At 38.7% G+C, this 16,088-nt stretch overlaps 1 protein-coding gene across 2 annotated transcripts in view; it reads left to right on the plus strand.

Moving 5' to 3' along the window:
* Positions 1 to 16,088, plus strand: part of LOC139990891 (uncharacterized) — a 74,063-nt gene that overhangs the window by 52,756 nt on the left and 5,219 nt on the right. For both annotated transcript variants that reach the window (XM_072010533.1, XM_072010614.1), the window contains exons 5-8: positions 12,696 to 12,918; positions 13,880 to 14,076; positions 14,638 to 14,855; positions 15,437 to 15,740. In XM_072010533.1, coding sequence (XP_071866634.1) covers positions 12,696 to 12,918; positions 13,880 to 14,076; positions 14,638 to 14,855; positions 15,437 to 15,740 — 942 coding nt within the window. The remainder of the gene's footprint in view (positions 1 to 12,695; positions 12,919 to 13,879; positions 14,077 to 14,637; positions 14,856 to 15,436; positions 15,741 to 16,088) is intronic.

Here is a 16,088-nt window from a genome sequence, read left to right on the forward strand (position 1 = left end):
TCTTCCCGACGACCAAGTAAAACGTTTCCGGACGTTCGTTACTACGAACCAGTAATATCGCTTTTTTCAACCGAACCACCCGTAGTGAACGGCATTGTATTACGTGACAGAATTTTATTGGCTAGTTTCAAATAGGTTTCCCCTGCGAGTTTCTTGTAGCATACGATATATGAAATACGCGCAGATCGATAAGGTGCGATCTGTGTTTAAAAATGAACATTTCGACGATGCTTCAACCTTCCAGCCACGGGCGACTTTTTATATTTCTTTGTGGAAAATTGCGAACGATTTTCATATTTTTCAGTAAACGAAACTTATCGTAAGTATATAGATGCAAGAATTTTGAAGGTACAAAATATCGCGAAGTATACATAACATGCAGAAATACGTAAAATATTGAAAGTATACTACTTTTTGTAATATTTGATAGGAAAAGTTTTCTTCTGTTTTCTACTGGGATTCTACGTTCTTAGTTATATTCTCAAAAATATGAATTTGTATGAAAATCCATAATCCAAATTCACAAAAAGACTCTTAATGCAATATCGTTGTCCACCAAACTTAACAGACTAAGTAACTATACTTATTATTAGAGTAGCTAGTTTTGACGTAACACAAGAATTAATCAGTAAATGATACTTGTACATGTACATTTTGCTTACAGAGCCGCAATAGAATTAAATATGCTACACGTTAACATTTAATTTTTACAAAATATTATATCGTATTAACGCGTTTCTTCTCCAACGATATTATGTAACAATAAGTTATTTACATTGTTGAAAACATTTTAGTCGATGAAATTTATCTTATTTTAATTATCTTAGAAAATTGAGTAACGTGGGTCATCGATGACCACCGTGGCAGTCACGTATTAACTGGTTTAGTCTTTATTAATTTCACTAGTTTGTAAACTGAGAGAACTCACAGTTCCAATTTTATGGAGTTTAATTACATTATGAGGAGTTAGGACTTAAAAGAACTGGACATTTATTGTTTCGTAAGTAGAGTTTTCATCGTATTATCGTGAATCCGCGTTCTTTATACCAATGATACACATGTGGATTGGTTAATTACATTTTGTTGAAAAATAGAGCAAAAACAGTTAAGAACTAGGACGACGATATTATATAGGTAACTGTGGTACAACCGACAACAGGATGATCCTATATGAAAAAACAAGTTGAAATTATAGAATAAAATTTGTTCATGTTTCGTTTTCGAGAAAATTGAGTTTGGAAACTTGTCAAGTATACTTAAACTTAACTACCGATAACTTAATTACAGATTAAATATAACGAGCAAACAATCAGAAATTATTCTACATTATTCTACGAAAATAAGTTAACAGTGAAAAATGAAATCTTACGTTTCGAGCCTTATTTTCAATAAAATTGAGACTTTGAACATGTCCAGCTAAGAACTGGTTTTATACAGGCACATAATAAATTTTGGAATTTACTTAGCTCAAAAATCAAAGTGTTCTATGAGAAAATTGTAATTTATATTTTTTACTTATTTGCAGATATGTAATAATCTTCTGCCGATTGTTTACTCTCGTCGAGCTCGGAATTTGCCAAGCTCGAGTACACTTGACAAATTTTTAAACTCGATTTTCTCGAAAATGAGACGTCCTATGGAAACATTTTATTCTATATTTTCGACAGATTTTTCCATATATTATAGAATCACCCACGTATTGTCGATTGTACCGCAGTTGCCGGAACACCCCGTACATCAAAGACAAAATTTATCGTGCAACAACCTAATGTTTCTGTAGATTGTAGACTATCGGCGATAGTCCATAAGGATATGTTAAGGGAAATTGACAAACGCGTGTGTCATCTTCCACTCGCGATTCATCGCGATGGAAACGTTTCGTTCTCGTGTTCGTTCACGAGCACTCTATCGTGGTGTCCTCGACGGAGAACGTTTTCGTGGTGGAACACTCGCCTGTTAACGCTCGCTTGGGACGAGCGGACGCGCTGGGATACATGCATAACGCAGCACGACAATTGCCGTTTCGTAGCGTGATATTTCTCGCTTCGAGACACCCAAGGTAACGCGGCCCGCGACGATGAATGATTTTCCAGGAAGAGATTCAACGCTGCGCCCACGACGAGCCGCAATCAGGAATGCCGCGAAACTTGTATTTATCGTTTGGAGTTTTCATCGACCAGTGGGAAGCCAGGATTAATTTTCATCGATCGAACAACGAGTTAATGCGTGAGAGAAACGTAGTGCTAATGGTTTAAGGATTTGGTGACAATTATAATTGAGATACGAGATGATTAAGAAGCAAGCAGTGAAACGATACATAAAAGTCATGAGAAACTTTGAAACAAGTATCTGTGTAATAATGTCGAAAGTTATTTTTGATAGAATGTAACTTAATGACAAAGCTAAGGATAAAAAGATCGGAATTCTTTATCATTTTATTTGATTGATGCGTAAGAAATTTGAATTTAACGATCCAACGCTAACTTATGGTTTGGTCTATTATCAATCACGTTGAAGAAAAGATTTGCTATAAATCACGTGCATTGAATAGAAAGAAGGATCAAATATGGAGACCTCATTATTGATCGCTATGAATAATCAAAATATTCGTATAATTCTATTACATGATATTAGATTTGGCAAAGTTGCTACGAAAGCTAACGAAAACAGAAATTTATTATTTAGGAAGCTTAAATACCTATAATTTGTACAATAACTTTTTAAAATAAATTACTTTAAAAAAGATTGCAACAGTTACATTCTAAAAAATTTGCTAAATCTGGAACAATGAAACTGGTTAATCATTGGATATTTGAAAATATTTGATATATTATATTAAAATTATTTTGATTAAATACATGGTGTTTGGAAAAGATTATATGCTGTTAAAATTTTATTTTGAAAAATATTTCATACCGACCAACCTCATGTTACTCTATCAGAGATGGTCCACGAGGAAAAAAGATTATAAATACTCCATTAAAGGATTAAAGATTGCAATTTTATCGATAGTTGCTCATAGTTAAAAATAGTTGCTTAAAAGATCAATAATTGTAGTAATTAATAAAGATACATCAAGAAGTATATTACACGCAACAACGACTAAACGTCTGTCCAAGGAATTCTTTATTTAGATAGACAGCTCTGTTACGACGTGATCCAACCAATCCACCAATGTCTTCGAGAACTTCTGTTCGACTATCGCATAAGCATACTGTACGCGCTGAGCACGTGGACAAAGCGAAGGGAGCTCAGTGTGGGCCCCCTTGCGACAATCTCTGGCTCCTTGCTTTCGCCCGACGGAAAAGTAATCTGTCTCCGGCGATCAGCCAGACCTCTGCCGATCTTAATGGATTATCTGATGTTCGTCCCCGTTTGGTAGACGTAATCGAGTTCCTGCTAGCTCATGAATGACTGCCACCGAGAGACGCTCGGATTCCTTCAACTTTGGGGTTGCACCGCGACTAAACGGGGAAACGACCGGAGAAGAGGCTGATCGGCGATAATTGAGGGTCTCTGGCCGGATTGAGCGGTATTAAGCGTATGCTCGAACCTGTTTCAGCCATTTCCTCTTTTGAATAGAATTGTTTTTAATTCCTTAACTTTGAACTTTAAAGTTCACGCGTTTCTGCATTTGAAACTCTGGTCTAACTATCGCCGATAGTATCTTAAATACAGAGTTAGAATACAAAATTTAAAGATACACACTTTAGATACTTGTTGAGCTGTAATTATCGGCTAGTGAATTTTGGTTTTTAATATTATAGTTATGAAATGGAACTCCAAGAATTTGTTTAATGATATACTTCTGTCGCTTCTTCTTCTACTCCGATTCATACACTATTTTTTTCAACTTTAGCGTCACAAGCTTCTTTAAAGTATTATATTATTCTGATACATTTCTTGCACATTGCTAAAACAATACTTTTGTCTTGTAGCACTGTTACGTTTAGGTTAATTTTTATTACAAGTAATATTCCACTACTTGGTCTTTAACAGGTTAATACAACAGGAAACATAGATACAAGGTTAAAACCGAATCTTAAGAGACTAAATATCTCGTTGCAACTTTTACGTTCAATTCTAAAGTACTTTTAAAAGTTCTTTCTTTCTTGCAAGGTATTAAAGACCACCGGCGAATTCCGCGAGAGCTCCCAACCGGAAGTGACGTTACTACATGTATACAGAGTTACTATATACTTTTCTTTCGTTCTTTCCATCTTTACCGAGACTCTGTTCATCGCTGATGCGTTTTGGTCGTCTGACTGGCGAATAAAAAATACAAAATCATCCCCTGCCATTATACTCCTAGTCAAAGATTCTTGCGCCTGCCAATGGTAGGGGAGCGCGGAGAAAGAGAATACCCGTTTCCCAGACAGCCAAGCACCGTGTCGTGCCGGCTGATGTCTTTGTCCGAAAAGTAACTGTCAAAGTTGAAAGAGCAAAGTGTCGTCGTCGTGGTTGCTGCACGCGAGACGTGCATGTGCATCGTAACGACCTCGTGCTCGCAACCCCTCCCAAAGGCTCGTGTGGGTGTGCCAAGTACCTGCACGCAACGACACGCTCGCGCGTAACCGCGTGTGCATGTGCGTTATTGGCATTGCCTATGAGCGAGACGAGGAACCGCGATATCATCTGAGACCAAACGAAAAGAGACGGGACGAGCGAAGAAACGAACGAAGAGAAAGGTGAAATAAAGTGATAGACAGAGAGGGAGAGGGAAAATTACAGAGGGAGAAGAGAGAAAATAAAGAAGGTAGCGAGTGTGCGTTCCGCGTGTATGTGTGTGCACGTGCGTGTGACCGAGCGCACAACGAAGGCTAAACACCGACACGACAGGACACGAGGCACAACACACGACGCCAACGGAGATGAGATACATCACGGGACGGGAGACGTATTATTAATGGTGACAGTGGGCGACCCAGGTTGGGCGGGGTGCACGATGCGGTCCCACCGATGTGGGCCTCGCTTTCGACCTCTTCTTCTTCTTCTTCTTCGTCTTCGTCTTTGCTTTCATCTCCGTCTTCATCTTCGTTCCTCGTCTGATTCTCCGAGCCCTCTCTCTATAACGCTGTTTCCTGACTGCTGCTGCCTATATTAACTATTACACACCGGTCGCGGACAAGCCGTATCGAGAAGTTAAATGAACGCATTTTCTGCTTCGTAACGTCGATCAACTGTGATTCCATCAAACCAATTCGACGCGGTCCGTTTCGGCGTTTAGCTATAATTCATTCGTAGATCGAATCGGTTTAGCGGTTTCCAGTCGTATCGGCCAGACTTAACGGAATACTCGGCTAGCAGAGTGTAGTAGAGGGGTTTTATACGAAGATGTATTAACAAGCTAGGGTATCGATTTAATTTCGATTGCGTCAATTTCATTTCAATTGCCCGTGTGGGTTAGGTTGCACTGCGACGAATACGAGATGTTTCTACTTTTGATTCGCTTATTCCTGTAAAATGATCAGTTGATACTTAAAATTGAGTCACGAGTAAATTTTGTTGCAAGTATACAAGTGGCTAAGATATTAAATAAGTTTATGGATGTAGATCAGACACACGCAGGAATTTTCTTTCACGAACTTCTTATGATTATTCGTATATTGGCTTCTGAAATATCGTCGCTCGCTAAGAGAGTTAAAACATTCTATTTAATGCAAGTACATTAATTTGGTCTCCAAATATAAATGGAATTCGGTCACAGCTCTTTGACAACTGCTGCAACACGGTTTAACTATAATCTATTACGAGTATGACATATGACTGTGATATAATGATATTACGAAGAAAGGCGTTTCAGAACTCTTACGAGTGAACTAGGTATAAATATTAGTGTACGACAAGCTGTTAAACATAGGCGAGCTTTGTTTCTTTCCAACATCGCCTTCAAATCGAAAACTATACTCGATAATGTTCACTAACTATTTTCTTTGACAAACACCGCTCGTAGAAAACTACTTGGTTATAGAATCGCCTAATGAAATTTGAATTACAAGACACTCATTTCTCAAACATATTTCTATCGTTGGTATTTTCTTAGAATCTCCAGATTCAATATGTCATTTTAACTACATAAGCTACGCCAAACTACCCTTGTAACGACATACTTCTCATCTCACGTAACTTTCACCGTACCTATCGAACACGAGCGCCATTATAGAGGCTACGTATTCTCATTAGATTTTCTTGCACGACAAAAACCCGTCCTTATTCGGTATCTCATCGATCGACGTCAATTTTGCCAGCCGCGTAGCGCATCAGTCGCTCAGCGGCTAGAGGTCCCGATAAATTTAATTGCGCGGCCGCTCGCGAACCGATACATCATGTATATTTATTACCGGCGTCGCGTGCGTGTAATTTAGCAATCGTTCGATCGTAGTCGTATATAAACGGTGTGAAACTCATCGAGAGGAGAGCACGCTTCACGCCGCCGGCTGAAGGACCGTCGCGCGATCATGTCATGACTCGATGCTCGAGGGTTGAGCAAATTGTTTCTTAAACGAGGCGTTTCTTCAGCAGGCTGTCAGGGGGCGCTAGAAGCGATTCAGTGCACCGCACGAAGAGATTTATCGCGCGTTGTACGCGCAATTAAAGCCACGTATAAGAGTGCGATTGGGAGGCACGAACGAGTGCGAGTGGCAGCTAATTCCACACGGTATTCTAAATGCCGAGCGAGAAGTTTCTCGCTCGATTCTGGAAATGTCACGTTCCAGCGATGCTGCATCCGCGAGCAAAGCGAAATTCTCTGAGTGCCGGTGTTAGTCTTGCTGCTGGCGTGCGTGCATAGAAACGCGGCTTAATCGACCCTGTCGCCACGCCGGCTGCATTCGCCGTGTGCGTAAATCACCGCGGAATCGTTAATTAACCGGGCAGAACGAACGAGCTTTCTGGAAAATGTTAGCAGCCAACGAAGTTAAATATATTCGTGTGCTCATATACACGCGTATGTGCACACACGGTGTGTTTCGTTGACAGATGCAAAAAGACATTTCGGCACGAGCGATCTGCAGGCGCAAAGGGAGCCAACGTCGAATCGAGAGACGTAATTTGTCGCGATCTCCATTGGCGTTAATTTATCACGCTTCGAGGAATTCACGAGTCGGCCGGTCGTGTATACGCGCGGTCAGATTAGGCGGCGTGGATAAGGCAGCCTATTAGCATCGGTTCAAATGAGATTTCCGAAGTATGCTCGCCGCTGATCGACTTATTGTGACCCGCATGCGCTTTGCATACATTTGCGTGCGTCGCGCGGTCGCGCGTGTGCGCTTGTCGCCCGTTGCGATAACGGAGTTCTTAATGCTTTTGCTGTGCGCAGCGATCGAGGTTTCTTTGTAACGCGAAATGAATTTCAAAATTATTCTGTCAGGATCTCTTAACATAAAATTTTAGTTTCCAATCGGATGTATGATCTTTATGAAAGAGATTAAGAGCTTGCAACGTTGTTCAATTAAAAATTACCTTTAATATTTGTATTATAAAAGCTACACCATGAAAAGTTATCTTATTGAAAAAGTTACAATTTTATTAGCGACACAATTGGCGGATACCAGTGTTTCGATAGTTGAGAAGAACAATATGTTGAATCGAAAAAAAGTAAAAAATTAGAAAAATAGAAATTTTCTGGGAAACCAAAAATATTTTCAACGCGCAAGAAAAAAACAAAAGTGTAACGTACATGTATCGTATTCTTCTTCTGCAATCCGCAAATAATTTTAAGCTCTATCAAAACCAAACTCAGTCTCTTCGTCGTACTGGGAGTCGCACACAGGCATTGGTACGGATTACGATCAGAAGACGACGAAACAACGACACGATAGCTGATTCAACAAGGACTGAAGTGTTTCCGATGCGAGTGCGGTTCGCTTTTGACCGAAACGCTGAAATTAATGAAGTCGTCTGACTAGGGCCGAGAGCAGAGTAAATTAGAGGTACACGGCAACCATTAGAATACTTAACGAGGACGTCATGGTGGGAAGCAGTGCGCGGGTGTGATGATGAATCACTGCCGGCTAGCTCACCGCGGAGCGCGCCCAGGAATATTAAATTAAGTTTACTTATTGTCGGCCAAAAAGTCTCAGGCGCCGATCCCTCTTCTTCTTCTTCTTCTTCCACAGTTCCTCCTCGTCCGCTTCTGAACCTCTCAGCTTCGCCCCGACTTCACTGTTTCTGCGAAACACGCGGAAGCAAATGGACGAGTGCAACCGCGAAGAAGGTGGAAAGTTTGGGAGACGAAGAGTCGAAGAGTCGAAGAGAAGAAAGAAGTTGCGGTTTCTTCTTTTCTTTGGCTATCGTTCTTTTTTCAACCGTCTTATTTTCCTCGTCGTCGGCGACATTCGTCGTTCCGTGATGACGCGGATATAACGAATGCAGAGGCAGAAGCAAGCACAGTCATAAAAGTTACGTCGAAGTATCTTATTATTCTTTCTATTTTCATTCCATCGTTGACGATTTGCAAAAGCTTGTTTTCATATTTAAGTACAGGATATAATGGTAAATATACTTCCACCGAGTTTATGGGATTTATGCTTATTAAATATAGTAAATATAATAAATATGCTTACACAATGTCTTATAACTACCTTAAAATTGTCGATTCAATTGAAGTATTAAATAGAGTATTCATCGAAGATTGATTGTAATCACTTAGGTATGATTTTTTGGAAGATAAATGCGAATTTCATTGGATAGAGTCAGTGATTGGAACCTCCGACGCTATTTCAAGTAGAAAATACGAAACGAAAGAGCACAGATCGACATTTAATTTTATGTAAACCATAGTGCAGGCGATATACCTACTTCTTGATACAATCTAAGCGAAGGATCTGAAGCGCTCTAACGGACATTTCATATATTACAACCTGATTGTAACGTTAAAACTTATGGAGACTTGCGGGATTACTTATTAGATTGTTAATCTGTTACAGAAGCATAAAACATCACGTTCGTTCTTGCTTTTCAAATACTAAAATAATATCAATATCGAAAGACACGTATTACGTAAATATACAATATTAAATAATGTGATAATAATTGGTTTAGAACAGAGATGTTCTTTAACTAACTTTAGTAGCGTAACTAGTTAATCAATTTATAAAACAAATATCGAAACTAACTTTATTAATACAATCCTTAGCCGCCGAACAATCACCTCCTATAATAATCTCGAAGAAGCTAGTAACAAATTCACGACGTAAATCTTGCTCAGCTAAGTAATTCTCTCAATCACGGGTAATTTATCACTAGAAATCAGATTCTCAAAGAAATCTCGACTTGATTCCCCGTACGAGCCACGTATACAAAGACAAGCGACAAAGGAGATTCCATTGAATCTTGACGAGCACGTCGCAGGAGTTTACTTCCACGCGTCAACCCTGGCCGCTGTCCTTTCGAAAAGTACTTGTATCGCAAAAAAGGGCAGCCGCTCGAAGAGAAAAGAAGCAGAGGACGAAGAAGAAGACGAAGAAGAAGGGGACAAAGAAGGAAAGCCAAGTAAGAAGAAACTCGGGGCGACAAAAATGGACTTTACAGGGAGACTTAGAGAACCCTGCGACCATCTCTTTTTTTTTTCCTCCCTATATATACTCCTTTTTCCACGTGTCTTTTTTTTCTTTCTTTTCCACTTCTCTCTCTCTCTCTCTCTCTCTCTCTCCCTCTCTCTCTTTCTTTCTTCCAAGCTGTTTTCGTTTTCTCCTCTTTATCCACTGCCTCCCTCTTCGAGGCTGAGTCGTTCGGGTTAGCGTCTCCTCCGGAGTTGAAATATACAAAATGAAATATGAAATAATGGTTCGTGCCTTGTGGCTGGCTGAAGGCACGGGCGCACCCATATCTACGCCCCCATGCGCCTATGTACCTATACGGCCCCGTATACACCGATCCCGTGTACATATGTACGCGCACACCATATACATCCGCCTCGCTCAAGTTTTTCGTTCTTGTCGTGAACATCTTACGTTCGTATTAACCCTTATCCCTGCTTAATGATATTCCGGCCTACCATGCCGGACGGGCATATTGAACGCAACTAAGGCAGATTCCAGCCCGTCGTCGTCGTCCGGCCGGCCAAGCCCTCCTGTAATTCGTATCTACGCTCGTCCGACCATTTTTCCGCTTCCACCACCAACGACCACGGGGACGACGACGACGACGACGACCTAGCCACGTAGCGGGCAATTAGGGGCAAGCCTCGTAGCATGAATTAAGAGTATCGCCGGCCAATCGGCGAACGAACCACAGCCAGTCTTATCGATCCTCGAAATAACGCCGCGATACCTTCCTCCTTGGTAGCTTTACCGGCACCGATGATTCTAATAGTACGTATGTAGGAATGGTGAATGCGGATCTTACGTATGGAAGAATTTATAGGTTCCCAGTGAAAGATTGGATTGGATGGCGTATGACCGACTATGTATGAAGTTGATTACCATGTGTGAAACGCGTCGATTATTTTGCATTTGATTGTTTAATTAATATACTTCGGACTTTTATGCATTTGGAGGAAGTTGGAATTAGAAATATGCGCGAAATACATAGTCAGAGAGAAAACTAACTATATTTAGAACAATATGAATTTGCATAAATATGCACAATGTGTTAATAAGTTGCTGTTGTTGTTTTTTTACTGAGTGTGCTTCTGACGATGTTCAACGCGTTAACTGCCTCGCAAATTTTATATATTTCGCCTTGAGAGTTATGATAGATTAAAGTATAGATACTATAGGTTAGCATATATCATTTTTGCAAAATATTCTATTTGCACACTTTCTCTTTAACAGTGTTATGTAAGATAGAAGAATGTTAGACACTGTCGAAAATTTCCTAATCGACGAGGTTTATCTCTTTTTAAATGTTCTAAAAAATTGAGTAACACCACAGTCAACGTGTTAAATAGATTGCATAAAGGTTGGTGTACTGGAATTTGAAGATTGTTAAAACTCGTGAGATTTAATAGGGACGTATCCGTTGTTTAAAAGATTATTCGTGTTTATAAAAATTAGATAGAATGTGAAAGTTCAGGTATTCCGAGAGATAGTCTGGACGCGTTGATGAAACTAAAACGTTGATGTCGATTTGCTGTATATTACGGAACAAATATAGTATTATCGGTCATTGTGTATTCAAGAATATTATGCATATTTAAAAATGCAAATGTGCAACTCTAATATGTGCAATATATGTACGTTGCGTCTTGTCATTTCCTGTTTATTATAGCTAAACGTATCGATAATAGAGTAGGTTTTGTCAAAAGTAATAACAGAGTGTTGCATTATAGCGAATTGCACTCTGTAGTAGATAAACATTTGTAAAAATTTGCAAATATTGCTGTTCATTTTTTATAAGTAATACGTGTATATTATGTGGGTATTTTTAAAAAATATTAATTGTCATGTTCACCTTGTTAATCGGTAGGAAATGTATTCATGCACGGTGGGTGTTAAATCCAGCGAGCAGTGTTCTACGTACAAAGAAAGTAACAGCTGGCCGCGAATTTATGGCGTCTTTTATGATTACAAATTCACGCAAGGTTTATGCCCCTGCACTTATCTTTGTACATGGCGGCTCTGATTGAAACGTTCGAGTCGAGTTTCTCATTTTAGCAATAAATCTATTTTCTAAGGTTTCTTCCTCGTAAAATGTTTTACGATCGAAATTGAAGCATTTTCTTGGTCAACTTTGAATGCTTTTACAAGTTGACGTGCAAAATAGCGGCTTGTCTTGTATTAATGGTAACATGATAAATGGTACCACACGAATACTGAATATCAAGTTGTCTCAAAAACTCCTTTCGTTTTATAAGGAAGTAATAGATGCACCACATTCTTTTGTTTTATATTATTTTATTGAATTACGTATGATCCATTTTGTAGTAATAGAACAAAACGAAAGAAACTTTTGGGACAACCTAATATACTACGTATTAAATGATAACTCTTAAGTACTTGTGTTTAACTTGCTATTATTAGCATACTTAAGAGACAATTGCGCAGAAAATACTTCAAGTTACATATTCCTATTATACCCAATACACCAAAGGACCCTTAATTAACGCTATAATTACCAGCCTACAATGTGTTCCCAAGTGTAGAATCCATTATTTGACATTACGATTACCAATCTACAGTGTATTTCCAAACGCGTACTATACACAGATGACAATAATTGAAGGAGTATGGTAGAAATGTATAGTCGTAGATAACTCCGATCTGATCTTAAAAAAAGATCAAAATACATTTCACATCCGTGCAGCTGCATGTCTTTAATAATTGCAAAAGGAATAAACTGAAATTCCAAATTTGCCAGCTTGTTGGTTCTAGTAGCTATTAAATGATTATTTGGTAAATTTGGACATAAACAAACGTCCGATAATTATTGAAATAAACCACATACATAATTAAACCACTACAACCGCAAAGAAGAAGATCGAGCATCCTACAGCTCAAAAGTTCAGTCCCCGAAGGTATCCAGAGAAAAGAAGCAATAATCTCCACACCCTTTCCCCTTCTCTTTTATCGTATACATCCGCGTGTAACATTATTCATACAATTTTTATTGCCTTTCACGCCGCCCCCTGAATTCAGGAACACCGGTGGTAAGCATCGTTTCAATATATACCTACAGCTAACGTTGCAATGTCGTATCGAAAAATCGTGGCACCGTTGCGGCACCAGCTAACGGATGGTCCCCATGTATTTCAGGGAAGAAATGGCGAGGGTTGACCCCGCAGGACAGAAGGCCGTACGTGGAGGAAGCCGAGAGACTGAGGGTCATACACATGCAGGAACATCCGAACTACAAGTACAGACCACGTCGTAGGAAACACGCGAAACGGGCCCCAGGGGCGCCGTCCTCTCCTCCGTCCGCGACCAACACCACGGTCAATAGGTCCAACCCCTCTGGTACCACGATTCATCATTCCATGTAAGTCGATATCTCCTCTTGATTCGCCGCGATTTTTCAACATCATTCCCGTTCCGTCATCGAATTAATCGAGCGTGCAAGGTGCGCGATCGAGACGTTGGAATTAATTTTCATCGATATCGAGTTTGATAGGAGCAAGGGTTATCGGGTTGGGTAATGCTGTTGGTGATAGTTGGTTGAAGGTTGAATCCAGGTGTTACTATCTGTGTGCATTTACGATGGCTATAATCTAAAGTATATGCTTATTCGTAAATGGATTTATTTTTTATCAGTCTTTATACGCAGATTTTATTTTCGTTACGTCAAATTAGTGTAATCGTGTGAAAGTACTGTTGCTAAGTGATGAAGTGTAATATATTATTATGCACTTGGGCCTAATTAATTGGTGTAGAAATAGTAGGATAAATAGAATGCTGTATAAATACTTTTTATAGTATTGTAAGTACAGTTTGGTACTTGATATATTTTTATATTTATTTCATATGTTTTTGTTATTTTATGTATAGATGAGAATAACCTGAAATCTGTTTACAACAAGTATTTAGATGGATAAAAATTAAGTAGAATAAGGCCTGATGGAATTCAGTAATTTCAGAATACAAAAACGTTATTAGTACCAAGATGTTTCTTAAAACTATTATTAAAATATGAAATATAATTGTTCAAAGATATAGGTATAAATAGTAACTATATTTTACATTTTACTTCATCAATGAAGATACAATGTACTCTGTCTGTAGAAACTTAAACTATGTAACAGATCTTTCGTCAATGAAGTTAAAATAGTTCTGCACTAATCATTCTCACTTTGAGTTAAAAAAGCACGTTTCAGCGAAACAAAAATATTCTTTCAAACGATATGCATCGAGTTTCATTCGTGCCATCCTTCCGTTTAACAAGTTCTTCGTGTTAAAGACGTTTCTTGGAAGAATTACAAAGTGACGTTCAATGTTTATTTAAGGTCCAAGATGGACAGTTATCAAGGCATTCCTCAGATCCCGTGGGGCGGACATTCCCCGATCTCATCCCTGTATCACCAGCAGCAGCAGCAAGGTATTCAGGAGTACAAATCGGAGAGCAATTCCTTGTACGGTAGTCCTTATACGCCTATCATTCACACACCGGACATATCTCCAGTTGCCAGTCCCGAGCCAGATGGTGAGACATTGTACTCGCATTAATTACCGTACAGACAGCCGTGGAACTCGAGGAATTATATCTACATATATAACTAAATTATTAGTGTTTAAATAAAAAATCATATTATTATTAATTTAAACTAAAATAACAAATTATAAATTTAAATTACTAGTAATAAATCACAAATTACAAATTGTAATTATTGGTAATAAATTATAAATTAAAAATTAAAATTATTAGTAATTTCAATAGGAAATTTCAGTTATTTACGTCTTAATTTTAAATGGTTTTCATGGCATTTGAAAATTCTGTTCTTCTTCTTCTTTTTTTGGTAAAAATATCCACTTTATTAAATTGTCCTATTAAATTCCTATTAGAAGATCCTTTAATAAAATAAAACATTTCTCTTTAAAATGACATACCTCTACTAAAGTGTTCTATTACGAATTTCTATAGTAGGAAGTTATATATATATTATGAGATTATTATTATTATTTCATCTGGAAGCATATTCTATCTCTTGTACGTGGTTATGGAAACATATAGCGTTTGAATTATTGACGAATTAATCTTGATCAGGTGACGGAACGCATTTGCCATCCAATCAAAATCCAGATCCTGAACGTGATCTGATGGAGGGTTCGTCGAAGCAGCACGGCGAAATGAGCGAGCAAACGAAACGGTACACTTTCATGAGTACCGATAATCAGCTGCACACGGGTCATGCTGGTGGTACTAGCATATCGTCGTGTCAGAATTCTGGTGCTTACACAGATACTCTGACTTACAAAAAATCGGTGAGTAATGGCGTGCATACGAACGATCTTGCTGGGGTCTATGAGGACAAATGTAGACTCGTTTAGTAGGTTGCTTTGCGATTACTTGCTTGACAAATCTATATCGTGGATTGTTATAAAATTTCAGATACTGTTCGAAATACGAAATTCAAAATGGACGTTTAAAATCCTGAAAAATTGCGGACGGGTAAAATTGTAAATTTATTTCTACTAACTCGTCAGCAGAAACGTTCCAACTGAAAATTTGATTTCACAGAGTAACGCGAAAGGCAAGAAACAGTGGTTTACGTTATTTTTCATTTTCTATTCCTTTAAAAAGGAATGAACGATACGTAAACATTTGGTTCGTCAATGAAACACTATTTTCACTCAACGGTGCATAAATATCTAATCGATAAAAATATTCCATTCAACATGCAAACCTCTTCGGTTCGACTTAAACGAAAAATTTATTTCACACCTCACGATCGAACACGTGACACATTTATCTATTTATCGTAACGTTTGGACATGTTAACGTGTCAATTACAGCAGGACGAAACACGAGTGAAAGTTTCAACGGTAATTTTTCTCTCTTTCAGGTGAGTTACTTAAATTTCGAGAGACAGCCGTCGAGCATAGCCGCGGTTGGTATAGCGAACGGGATGATGGTATCGTGCAATAAATTGCGCTCTGGATTTGAAAATGTTGGCTCTGTGACGGGGACTTTTTATCCGCCAGTCGCATCCCCGCACGATCAATCGTTGCAGCACTACACGAACACCCAATCCTCGAAGACTGCCAACTATTCGATGCAGTCCACTGTCGAGAGCAACTATAATCCTGTTCAGTGTGCCAATCGACAACAGTCCATGGGGATTCGTGGAGCCGCTGAAGGTTGTTCCGGTAATCCTTTATTCATTTTTACGTATTATATGCTGTGTTACAGTTGGATCAAATCCAGTACACAAACGCGATTGGAACCCAGTTACGCTGCTTCGATATTCTTTTGGATGTTTATTTAGATTTCTTATTGATCTTTGTTCGAATATTTGTTAAACATATATCGAAATGTTTCGTTTTTTTCTTTTTTTTTAGGCTTGTACGATTATTATGATGGCCGATGATGGGTCCTTTTAAAATCCAGAAAATAGGATTTCTTTCGGTTATGCCCTTTCTTTCTGAGTCGCTTGACATAGATATATATCTTTCCTTGGTTTGTGAGACAAAATGATTATATTCTTTTGTGATAGA

Source organism: Bombus fervidus, chromosome 1, assembly GCF_041682495.2.
Source record: "Bombus fervidus isolate BK054 chromosome 1, iyBomFerv1, whole genome shotgun sequence".
Taxonomy (NCBI): domain Eukaryota; kingdom Metazoa; phylum Arthropoda; class Insecta; order Hymenoptera; family Apidae; genus Bombus; species Bombus fervidus.